This window comes from Corticium candelabrum, chromosome 3 (genome assembly GCF_963422355.1).
Source record: "Corticium candelabrum chromosome 3, ooCorCand1.1, whole genome shotgun sequence".
Classification (NCBI taxonomy): domain Eukaryota; kingdom Metazoa; phylum Porifera; class Homoscleromorpha; order Homosclerophorida; family Plakinidae; genus Corticium; species Corticium candelabrum.
Genome location: NC_085087.1, coordinates 8,249,337 through 8,261,836, shown reverse-complemented (window position 1 = coordinate 8,261,836; position 12,500 = coordinate 8,249,337). Strand labels below are relative to the sequence as shown.

Below are 12,500 nucleotides of genomic sequence, written 5' to 3'. Positions count from 1 at the left end.
TCTGCATTCAAACAACACGCTAAAACGAGCAGCAACTAAATAAGACTAATGGATGGCAAAAGAGCGTCATGACTAAACAAAAGCACGTCCCATGCTTACGTCAGACGCACAAGATCACGCAATAGATATAGAAATCAGACGTCGATCGGTGAAAAAGTACAGCCTCACGGACAATTTGGCCACAAAACGTACGTCCTGCATGTAACAAGACAGTAGTTCAAGGTCTACAGATTGAAGAAAGAATATCTAATTAGGGTATGTTCACAAGCATGACCGTAATCAACATAAGCGAAATGAGCGGAATGCGACTGCGTGACACCTACTTAGACCTCCTGCTATCTATAAAGGTCTTTATCCCCACCATTCGTAGGGAGCGCAGAACAAGAATTGTATAGGCATATCCCCAGACTATCTCTCGACGGAAGGATGTAGGCGGGGATGGTCTGGCTACGCGAGACTAGCTAGAACCCTGCATACATATGTCTGGCTAGAACCCTGCATACATACATACACATACATACATACATTGATACATACATACATACATACATACATACATACATACATACATATATGGGTATCACAATATGTTGAAGTAATATTGGAGACTTACTTGTGAGTATGTCTCGTCCCCGTACCATTTCAGCCAGACACTGCCGTGAGCCGGAGGGTCCTGAAATGCCTCCCAATAACCCGTAACTTTCGCTGGCCACCAGTCAAATCCCTGAAGCTTTCCCCACACGATTTCACCAAGTCCGACTTCGAGAACGATTCGCTACAATAGAATTCCAATTCAGTATACCAAACACCCGCTTTACATCGAGACTCTTGATCGTATGCAAAAACGTTATGCATGATAGGATGGAGGTAATGGGTAATGATAAATAGAGTGTGGTATTTTGTTTGTCTAAATTAATTAATTAATTAATTATGTAAAAATTATGTGCTGATTGGCAAGACCCAAAAAACCCTAGCACATTGTTCCGTCTATTAGGGAAGCGAACACCAAGTGTTTTCACTGTATGTATACTTTATATCGAAATCAATGAATACCAAGTCTTGAATACGTATGAGGTCGGTGAAGCCACGATGTGGCCACAGACAAACAGACAGATAGACAGACAAACAGACAGGCAGGCAAACAGAGAGACAGACAGACAAACAGAAAGACAAACAAACAGATGGACAGATGAACAGATAGACATACAGATGACAAACAGACAGATAGACAGACAGATAGACAGACAGACAGACAGACAGACAGGAAGACAAACAAACAGAAAACAGACAAACAGACAGACAGACAGACAGACAGACGGGCAGGCAGGCAGGAAAACAGAAAGACAAACAAACAAACAGACAGACAAACTTCAAATTTGTTTTTCTACTTCATTTCTTCGATTAAACGCTGGGGCATCTATTTCTAGTTAGGGCTACAACTGCGGCGTTTAAACAAAGGAGGCACTTATTTAAGGGCGCCGTTTATCTGTTAAAGGCTCTCTCAGTACTTTACGTGTCTACGTGTACACACTATAGGTTTGACATCATTTCAAGGGAACAACACTTACCACTTTGAGACGTCACGTGGTGAAACAGTATCTGGGTAGGTAGTCTAAAGAAACGTTTGCCTTACGTATGCACTAGGAATCTCTACAATTTTCCTTCAAACTTTAAGCAACAGATCTTTCCAGATCTATTGAAATTCATTAAAATGTGTGGCATTTATTCGAGGGCGGCATTTATTCAAGGGTGGCGTTTATTGGAGGGCAGCATTTATTGGAGGGCAGCATTTATTTGAGGGCACCGTTTATATTTTATCTGTACTCTCAGCCGTGGCAAGGAAGGCATCTATTAGAGTGCAGCGTTTAATGAAAGTATTCGATGCTGTCATGTTGAAACTAGACTCCGCCCCATAACCACATGCACACAAAGATGCCGAAAGCGATAAACACCGTGGATACCAGACATAACAACCAACAGAGACGTCCGATATTTTGACTACTGTACATGTGTGTGTACCTCTCACCTGCCGTTTCTTTGCCAGCTTTCTTATTCTCGATTTTTCCTCCTCAAGTGACGCCGCCACCGCCGCCGCCTCGTCTTCTCTCGCTCTCTTCTCCTCCTCCAGTTCTTCGCACATAACTTTCTCTTTCACATACGTTTTCGCTCTCTTTACTCTCAGACCGGGACGCCGCATTTCCAGACTGCCGTGTACGTCGTCTTCCGCCAAGCCGTTGGAGTTATCTCCACCTATTGCTATGGCAACCATGGCAACCATCTCCTGAGTGTCGGTCAGATTTCTATCGAGAACTTGCGTCTCTGTTCTATTCGCCAAAGTCTTCGAGAGACGTTTAGTCTTCTTACTGGATTTACTTGAGTGCAGTTCATTCGTATCATCAACCTTCATCTGTACGTCGTTGGAGCCGTCCGATGCAACAAGTGAGATCCGTTTTCCGTCTTTCTGGTCACTAACAGCACACTGAAGTGTATCACTACGATCACCATCAACCACACCCCCTCCTGCTTCTGATGCCGTCAGCTGCTCAGGGAAAACACTAGCACCACCATTGATATCAACACTCTCAGAGACCACATTTCCATCGGACTCGTCGTTCTCGCCACCGGCTTCCTCCTCCCGTTTCCCAACCTTCGCAGACAAGTCGCATACTTCCTCCTGCCCTTCACGTCTAACACAAACAACTCGTTACACTCCCATCACGAGCCCCACGCCACAACAAACGTATCCCACCTCGTCTTGTGATCTCTCTGCCGTTTCTTTCTCACCCGCATTGGCCCCGCCCCCTCATTGGGAGATGTAGCAGCTTGCTAGACGACAAGAACGTACACAAGGCATCAGCACACCAGCAACGCCCAGAACAAATTCCTACAGACACGCCCATCCCACGAAAAGGCATACCTACCCTCCCAGCATACATACCTACCTACCCTCAGCATACCTACCCTCAGGCGTACATACCGACCTACCCTCAGCATTCGTAACAATAACGAATACAAACCATCAGGAAATCGAATTCGTTGGTTCGTTCCGAACGCTCCTACCAATTACGTCACGACTGTTAATTAATATAAATTAATAAATTAAATATCAGTCTTCCCGCAATGCTCTGCAAACACCGTCTATCGACCAATCAGCGAGCTCAATTGCATACCACGACGAGAGCATGCACCGTGCATCCGCCATGTTTTCCCACACACCTAGACCCAACATCATCAACAGCTCGCCACCAACTCGGCACACACCGCAAACGACCGGAAAACATCATCAGACCGGATGCACAACACAAACGCACGCCTGCACGCTCTCCTGCAGATGCCTCGCGTGCAACGCATGCATGCGACGGGATGCGACGCCCGACGCGACTGCAAATCGTCGGGCCTCCCGACGAACGCGCGCGGGAACGGGTGCACACTCTGCGCGGCATGTGCACACACATACCACACACAGTCGCGGCTTTTTGCGACGCGCGCACGCACGGCGGTCGAGTCCGCGCGCGGGTCTCACCATTTTGCGACGCGCGGCGAGCTCGTCGGGCTTGCAGACGTCGTCGGCAAGGAAGAGAGCTGCACGCCTTTGTTCCAGCACGTGGACGACGACGTGGGTACCGCGATGTGTGTGTGTGGTAGACGTCACGTGATGATTGCTATGTCACGTGATAATGTGGGTGACGCTTTGTTGCGATGGATGTATAACACAATGTCTTTATTTTTAGTGTTTATGTCAGAGTTTTTAGTGTATTCGAGAACGACAACGAAAATCACGTGTAGCGTGTCCTGGTTGATTCGGAGTAGAGAAGTGGTGGTCCGATGTGGTGAGCATTGACAGTGTGGATTAGCTCCAGCTCTTCCAGCCAACCTAGAATCACATACACACACAGTGACACACAGACAGTGACACACACACAGTGACACACAGACAGTGACACACACACACACACACACACACACACACACACAGTGACACACACACACACACACACACACACACACACACACACACACAGTGACACACACACACACACACACACACACACACACACACACACACAGTGACACACACACACACACACAGTGACACACACACACACACACACACACACACACACACACACACAGTGACATACACACACACACACACACACACACACACAGTGACACACACACACACACACACACACACACACACACACACATCCACACACACACACACACACAGTCACACACACACACAGTCACACACACCCGCACGCACGCACACACACACACACACAGTGACACACACACACACACAGTGACACACACACACACACACACACACACACACACACACACACACACACACTGACACACCCACACCCACACACAGTCACACACACACACACACACACACACACACACACACACACACACCGACACACAGTCACACACACACACACACACACACATAAACACCCACACACAGTGACACCCCCCACACCCACACACACAGTGACACACACACACACGCACACACACACACACACACAGTCACACACACACACACACACACAGTGACACACCCGCACGCACACACACACACACACACACACACAGTCACACACACAGTCACACACACACAGTGACACACCCGCACGCACACACACACACACACACACACACACACACACACACAGTGACACACACACACACACACACAGTGCTCAAAATTACTGCCGGTCATCGGTCAATGGCCGATCATATTTGGATAATGACCGGTGATAGTTGCTAATTACCGGTCAAGGTGACCGGTCAACTTTTGTAGGTCATTAATTAGTGATGAGAAGAGCTATCCCAGCTCTATGAAGAGCCAATTAAGTGTATAGCTAGTCTACATAGCTATGTGATATTATATGTTAGCTATGTACATCATTTAGCACCATCTATTTAGTCTCTGTTCATGTGTTGGCCTCTGAATTTGTACTCTACAATCTATAGCACCGCCCAACTTTTACCTTATTTGTCAGGCCTCAATCATGTCTGCATGAGAGGGACAGCCCTGCATGTTTATCTAAGTCTTGTGAGAGGACCGTTTAGCTATTGTTGTGTTACTATGAAATGCCATAACATCTCTCGTGAATTATGATACAATCAGTTAAGTGGTCATGCTGTGTAAAGATTTGCTATGGTACATGGAACATGAGTACTTAATGACGTTAATTATGGTATACTAACATCTGTTGAAACTTCCGCGTTGCTTTTTGCCTTTCAATTCATTGTTAGAGCGTTATGTCTCTGGACCCAGTTGCGCAGTTTCTTTACCCAAATGATGCTCCGGTGACCCATAAGCCTGTGTGTGTGGGAGCTGATGGCAATTGCTTTTTTCGGGCTGTTGCAATGTCCTTGACAGGAAAGGAAGAAAATCACAAGCAACTCCGTCAGCAAGGTGCAGAACAGCTCTGCAACAAGCCACAGGCAATTGCAGCTGCTTTGATTGAAAAATCTTCGTCTTGTCCAGGTGTGAATCCTTCTTCACTCATTGCCACGTTTCTTTCTGATGAGAGTTACAGCGTGTTCAAAGCCGCAAAGGAAGTGGGAAAGGGCACTGAGGACAGTCTAGCTTTAGCTGTGGTGAAGGAGGGCAATGAGACAAAGAAATTTGGAAGTTGGTGTGGGATGGTGCAAGTCTATGGTGCAGCTGCAGCAATTGGTTGTTCCATCAACATGCACTACCCTGAGGTTATCCAACGTATCCGCCCCTTTATGAATACCATTGTACAACCTTTGGAATCTGCAACAAGTCAAAATAATGATATTCATATCATGTGGTCTAGCACAACTCAGCCAGCAACTCTTAAGGGAAATGTTCAACTCAATCACTTTGTGCCTTTGCTACCCAGATCAGCCACTAATCTCAGTTACCATGCCGAAAGTGACATTCCTGCCTCTGATTGCTGTGATGAGTCTGACTCTGACAAACTTGAATCTACCTTTGGCTTCAGTGATGATGAGAATGCCAGTGAATTTGTTGTAATGAAAACCCTTAGAAAATCAAGAAAGTCAAAGAGAATTGAACCAAAGTCATGGTCATTGTCTGGATTCCAACCTAAGAGCCCAAGGGTTTGTGCAATACCTTCGAACATGGATATTACAGTAGAAACTATGCATGAAGATTCTGGCATACCTGTTGACTCACACCACACTGCAGCCCAAGAAAGTCAAAATGGTGACAAACCGGCATATGGCAATGCTTCTCGCACAACTCAACGTGCTATGGCTGTCACTGCTACTAAGCCAAAGGGTTCTGAAAGCAAGTCTTCCAAGATCAAGCAAACTCTTGATTCCTGGTTATTAAGTAACAAGAACAAACATGTACAGAAAGACCAAAGGGAGATTACAAATAGTCATCCGATTACAACCATTCCAGAGCTTGCAAAAACACCAGTACGTCAAAATGTGTCATCAACCACATGCAGACGTCATATATCAAAAGAAACATTTATGGGGTGGAAAAGAAGCCATGAAGCTGATTATCAAACTATGTCATGGCTTAAATGTGAAGTGATGAAAGATAATCCTTCAATGGTTGATATTTTGTGGTGTGAGGTGTGTCGAACATACCAATCTAAGGTATGTGGCACTAAGCATTTCTCCAGAACGTGGATTGATGGGTCAAGAAATCACAGAACCAACAATGTCATTGATCATGCTGGGAGTGCTCAGCATCAAGCTGCAATGTCCTACAAGCGAAAAGAAACAGCAAGAGAGAGGAGAGAGCCAGTGACGGATTACAGTGAGATTGCCAGAAGTTTTAAGATGAAGCCGGAGACCAAAGCAAGGATGATGAAGAAATTTGAAATATGTTATTTTCTGGCAAAAGAAAACTTTCCATTCGTAAAATATCCATCTATCTGTGCTCTTGAAAAACGACATGGTGTTGAGCTGGGAGAGGCATATTCAACTGATGTAGCAGCTAGTCACTTTGTGCATTATATTGCTGAAAGTCAGCGACAGCATTTCAAACAAACAGTGGCAGCACCTTTCTTCAGCATCTTGATGGATAGTTCAGCTGACAAAGGAAAAGTGGAGAATGAGTTGTTTGCAATCATCTATTCTGAGAGTGATCACACCTCTGAAAAGCTAATAACTCGAAGTCAATACTTCAAAGTACTGGAACCGTCTAAGGCTGATTCTGCTGGACTCTTCGATTGCCTACAAGAAGCTCTGAAAGATATGGGTATAAGAGATTTGATGAATCCAGAAAATGTGCTGCAAGTCAAAAATTTGCCAATTCTTGTTGGTGTGGGAACTGATGGTGCTGCTGTAAACATCTCAAGAGATACGTGGACTAAAAGCAAAAGTTCAGAATGTTCTGCCATGGATTTTCTGGACGTGGTGTTTTGCCCATCGACTAGAACTGGCAAGCAGAGACGCTCTCTCCAATCCAGTATTTAAAGAAATAGATGAAATGCTTCTTAGGATCTATTATCTTTACAACAAGTCTCCCAAGAAATGTAGGGAACTGAGGGCCATTGTGAACGATTTGAAAGAAGTATACAATTTTCCAAGGGGTGGCAACCTACCAGTGAGAGCATCAGGAAGCAGATGGATTGTTCATAAGCGAAGAGCACTCCACAGAGTTCTCGATAGGTATGGGGCTTACATGAACCACCTAGCAAGCCTCTGTGAAGATGCTAGTCTTAGAAGCCCTGATCGGCAGCGTCTAAAAGGTTATTTGACAAAGTGGACTCATGCAAAAATAATTCTGTCCTGTGCCCATTACATAGATATTTTAGATCCCGCCGCTAGTCTGAGCTTGTCTTTACAGGAAGATGATCTTGATATCATTAAGGCAATTCAATCAGTACTCAAAAGTCACCGAGCCATGGAACAGTTGAAAGAAACTCCCTCTTAACCAATTGGTTTGCAAGCAGACGTGTCATGGACAATCTAATAGAAAGTGCAGATGGCAAAATGACGTATCAAGGAATTGAATTACATCACTTCAATGATGTTGTTGTGAACAGCTGCAGACAGCAAGCTTTAAGTGATCTGAGAAGATTGGATGATGAATTGAAGGAAAGACTTTCATGGTCAGACACAAAACTTATGAGGGCTATTATGGTTTTCTTGGACACACAAGCCTGGTACTCACACAAAACCGATGAGTCTTTCTCTCATCAGCTTACAGAGGCTGTTTCAATGCTAGTTGAGAATTTCCGAGCTCCTCTCGAGGCCAAGGCTACTGATCTAGCAGCAATTCAGGAAGAAGCCAAGGAGATGCTTGACTATGCACATCAATATCTTCGAGTGGACAGAGATGGGTATCAACATGTTTGGTACCGCTTGGCGTTTGGACCTGACTGCACGCAATTTAGGAATTTAGTTGCTATTGCACAGCTCCTTTTCAGCTTACCGTTTAGTACTGCAAAAGTAGAACGCCTTTTCTCCCGCTTAAAATTTATTAAAACTGATCGTAGAACAAGTCTTAGTCAGGAGACGTTATCTGATCTGCTAGAGGTCAGTGTTGAGGGAATTGAACTTGAAAATTTTGATTCAAGCGCTGCTGTACAGTTATGGTGGTCAGACTGTTCAAGAACTCGTCATGAAAGTCATCCCAAAAAAATAAAAATTGAATGCAGCAGCGAGACCATTCATCAACAAGAAGACACTTCAGCGATCAATGAGGCAACTGAAACAATATGTGAGGCAGAGCAGTCGGTATCTCTGGATGATTGGGACTCTTGGATCTTGAATGATGAGTGAAATATGGTCACAGTACCACAACTTGCATCGTCACACTACCACAACTTGCATCGTCACATGCACTAGCACAACTTGCATGATGTCAGAATAGCATCTCAGATCTGTAGTAACTAGTTATGTTCGAACAAATATGCTTATAGTGTGGTGTTAGAGTAAATTGCTTAATTTGATGTAAAACTGTAACATTATAAAGGAAAGCAGTTCACAGTTTGCTATGTTTTGTTAGTTACTGCAATTTTAGGTGCTTTCATGTTGTAAACTAATGCCTACTTCCTTAGTAATATGTGTATTCAACTGACTCTTGTTTCTTGGTTTATGATTGCTAATTAAATTAGAGATTACTAATTTTTGATTACTAACTGCTTTTGATTACTAATTAAATTAGATGACCGGTAAAAAATTTGAATGACCGGCTAACTTCTGGCATTACTGGCCATACGGCCGACTAACTTTGAAAACTAATTTTGAGCACTGCACACACACACACACACACACACACACACACACACACACACACACACACACACACACACTGACACACCCACACCCACACAGACACTGCTGTTGTCCTTGAGCTTGTTGTGTGGCGTTGCCTTCCAATGCCGATTCCCCACTCATCGAGGACGTTGTCTGAACGGGTGGTACAGACGCCCACGCTCTACTCGCCGCTGCTGCAATCGTCGACGGCATGCCTGTTGCCGGAAAGAGCACGTGATGTTGTGAAACGGGAATGGAGTCTTCGGTCGGACGAGAATATGTGACACTGACTGGAGATTGTAACTGGGAGGGATACTGATCAGGTGGACACGTCTCGTCTAGGCGGCCTGTGGCGTTGAGTAGTTTCATGCGAGGACCCTAGATGGTAAGAATGGGTGTAGAGATCAGTGTGTAGATGGTGGTGGTGTGAAAATATGATATGCAGATTAGAAGGAAGTTGGACTGAATAAATGAATGCATAGACAGACAGACAGACAGAGGGATAAACAAACAGACAGACAAACAAACAAATGGACAAACAAACAGACAGACAAACAAATGGACAAACAAACAGACAGACAAACAAATGGACAAACAGACAGATTGACAGACAAACAGACAGACACACAGATGGACAAAACAAACACAGACAGACAAACAGACAGACAAACAAACAGACACCCAACAAACAGACAAACAAACAGACACCCAACAAACAGACAAACAAACAAACAGATGGACAAACAGACAGACAGACGAACAGATGGACAAACAGACAGACAGACAAACAGACACACAAACAAACAGACAGACAGACAAACAGATGGACAAACAGACACACAAACAAACAGACAGACAGACAAACAGATGGACAAACAGACAGACAAACAAACAGATGGACAGACAGACAGACAAACAGATGGACAAACAAACAGATGGACAAACAGACAGACAAACAAAGAGACAAACATATGAACAAACAAACAGACAGACAGATGGACAAACAAACAGACAGACAAACAGATGGATAGAAAGACAGACAAACAGATGGATAGAAAGACAGACAAACAGATGGACAAATGGACGAACAGACAGACACAAACTTACAGACAGACAGAGAAACAGACATACAAAGAGACAGACAGACGGATAGACAAACGTACATACATATATACCAGAAACTGATCAACAAAAACACACACAAACAAGCAACAACATAGTAACAAAAAGAGCAACAGATTGACAACCAAATAAAGTAAGACCGACATGTACTTCTCACCTTGGGTAATCCAATCTCAGCGTAATCCTTCTCTGACATGAGCATGAGAGCGTCTAGATCGATCTCGTTCCGTTGGAACAAGTTGAGATGTTTAGAGAGGGAGAGACGATCGAGAAGACTAGCGAGCGATTCCAACGACCTTCCTCTTGTACTGTTACTGTATGAGGTGCTGACATACTGAGACAAAACGGGATGCGATGTGGACATGGATGCAACTGCAGTCGGCTGCATACTCCAGTCCGCAACATCTGTGGGAGAGAGGAAAGGGTAACAAATAAATAGACCAAAAAAGGAGACCAAAAATCAGACAAAATTGAGACCAAAAATGAGACAAAAAATGAGACCAAAAAAACAGACAAATACCGAGACCAAAAAGTTAACTAAAATAAGACCAAAAATGAGACCAAAAATGAGACCAAAAACAGACAGAAATGAAACCCAAAAACAAGACAAAAAAGACCCACAAAACAGACAAAAATCAAACCAAACGGAGACCAAAAAACATGAAACCCCCCAAAAAGACTAAAATGAGACCAAAAATCAAACAAAATGATGCTAAAACGGAGACCCAAAAGAGACAAAAAAGAGACCCAAAATTCAGACAAAAAAGGAGGCCCAAAGGTCACACCAAGAAGACCCCAAAACAAACAAACAAAACGAGACCAAAAATCAGACAAAATGAGATCCAAAACACAAGACCCAAAAACAGACAAAAAATTAGACCAAAAAACAGACAAATGCTGAGACCAAAAAGTTAAGAGAAAACATGAAACTAAAAATGAGACAGAAAATTGACCCCAAAAAGATGAAAAATCAAACAAAAATAAGACCAAAAATGAGACCCAAAAATCAGACAAACACAAAATCCAAAATTCAGACAAAAAGTGAGACCAAAAACAGACAAAAATGAAACCCAAAAACAAGACAAAAAGACCCACAAAACAGACAAAAATCGAACCAAAACAGAGACCAAAACACGAGACCTATAAAAAGACCAAAAGGAGACCAAAAATCAAACAAAATGAAGCTAAGAAGGAGACCCAAAACTGACAAAAACAAGACCAAAAATCAAACAAAAATGAGACCAAATTGAGCCCCAAAAGACAAAAAATCAAAACAAAATGGTGACCAAAAACAAGACAAAACATGAAGCTAAAAGAGACCCAAAACACAGACAAAAATGAGACCAAAAATCAAACAAAAATGAGACCAAGAATCAAACAAAAATGAAGCTAAAAAGGAGACCCAACAGACAAAAATGAGATCAAAAATCAGACAAAAATGAGATAAAAGGTTAAACCAACAAAGAGCCCAAACCAGACAAAAATGAGACCAAAATCAGACAAAAAAACAAACTCCCAAACCAGACAAAATGAGACCCCAAAACAGACATAAAATATGACCAAGAATCAGACAAAAAACGAGTCCGAAAAACAGACAAAACACAAACCTCGTCTTGTCGTCGGGTATGCCCACACTCCAGTGGTCGGTTGTGGATTCAGACTCGGTTGTTCTCGACCTACAACAACGATCACCACCATCACTACATCACCATACACACCCACACCATCGACGAACACACACAACTGACTTGTTGGAAATCCGGGATTAACAATAGCAGTCGGTACGTTTCCTGACTGACGGTGAGTTCGTTCCGTTCCGATCGGTTTGATGCTGCCGCCATCGTCCAACGTCTTGATCTTTTGCGACGGTTGCTGTCGACTTCGTCCGGTTCCGATTGGAGCCGGAGTCTGTCGCTCCTCTTGCTTGTCACTCCCAGAAGGAGACGGCGACTTCTAATGATACAATCACACAATGAATTAGACTAGATCCATCCAAACAATTGTATACAAAATTATAGATTTGTCAATCTAGTTGATATCTATGATTAATACAATCACACAATGAATTAGACAAGATCCATCCAGATAATTGTATAAAATCAGATGTCAGTCTAGTTAATATTTATGATTTATTAAACAAA

General features: G+C 43.5%; 4 protein-coding genes across 5 annotated transcripts in view; 2 read left to right on the top strand and 2 right to left on the bottom strand.

Annotated features, from left to right (window-relative positions):
- Positions 1 to 3,620, bottom strand: part of LOC134176713 (DNA (cytosine-5)-methyltransferase 3C-like) — a 17,149-nt gene extending 13,529 nt beyond the window's left edge. The window contains exons 1-4 of one of the 2 annotated variants that reach the window (XM_062643371.1): positions 3,524 to 3,620; positions 2,750 to 2,826; positions 2,027 to 2,687; positions 614 to 775 (exon numbers count right to left, since the gene is read on the bottom strand). In XM_062643371.1, coding sequence (XP_062499355.1) covers positions 614 to 775; positions 2,027 to 2,687; positions 2,750 to 2,826; positions 3,524 to 3,526 — 903 coding nt within the window. In that variant the 5' untranslated portion in view covers positions 3,527 to 3,620. Of the gene's footprint in view, positions 1 to 613; positions 776 to 2,026; positions 2,688 to 2,749; positions 2,827 to 2,985; positions 3,047 to 3,523 lie in introns of those variants that run through there. The other variant, XM_062643370.1, reaches the window with a different exon arrangement.
- A 1,663-nt stretch (positions 3,621 to 5,283) lies between these two features.
- LOC134177775 (uncharacterized) lies at positions 5,284 to 7,449 on the top strand. The gene has a single exon (XM_062644554.1). The coding sequence runs from the start codon at positions 5,284 to 5,286 to the stop codon at positions 7,447 to 7,449; it is 2,166 nt and encodes a 721-aa protein (XP_062500538.1).
- Positions 7,450 to 7,910: 461 nt separating this feature from the next.
- Positions 7,911 to 8,760, top strand: LOC134177774 (uncharacterized). Its single transcript, XM_062644552.1, has one exon. The coding sequence runs from the start codon at positions 7,936 to 7,938 to the stop codon at positions 8,758 to 8,760; it is 825 nt and encodes a 274-aa protein (XP_062500536.1). The 5' UTR covers positions 7,911 to 7,935.
- Positions 8,761 to 8,790: 30 nt separating this feature from the next.
- Positions 8,791 to 12,500, bottom strand: part of LOC134177773 (ankyrin repeat domain-containing protein 17-like) — a 27,335-nt gene continuing 23,625 nt past the window's right edge. Inside the window, exons 23-27 of the mRNA XM_062644551.1 lie at positions 12,108 to 12,312; positions 11,967 to 12,035; positions 10,517 to 10,764; positions 9,306 to 9,615; positions 8,791 to 8,870 (exon numbers count right to left, since the gene is read on the bottom strand). Of these exons, the coding sequence (XP_062500535.1) occupies positions 8,791 to 8,870; positions 9,306 to 9,615; positions 10,517 to 10,764; positions 11,967 to 12,035; positions 12,108 to 12,312 (912 nt within the window). The remainder of the gene's footprint in view (positions 8,871 to 9,305; positions 9,616 to 10,516; positions 10,765 to 11,966; positions 12,036 to 12,107; positions 12,313 to 12,500) is intronic.

Bases quoted from the DNA above. Each gene is read 5' to 3' on its own strand.
- LOC134177775 (XM_062644554.1), top strand. From the start codon at position 5,284: ATGTCTCTGGACCCAGTTGCGCAGTTTCTTTACCCAAATGATGCTCCG.
- LOC134177774 (XM_062644552.1), top strand. From the start codon at position 7,936: ATGGACAATCTAATAGAAAGTGCAGATGGCAAAATGACGTATCAAGGA.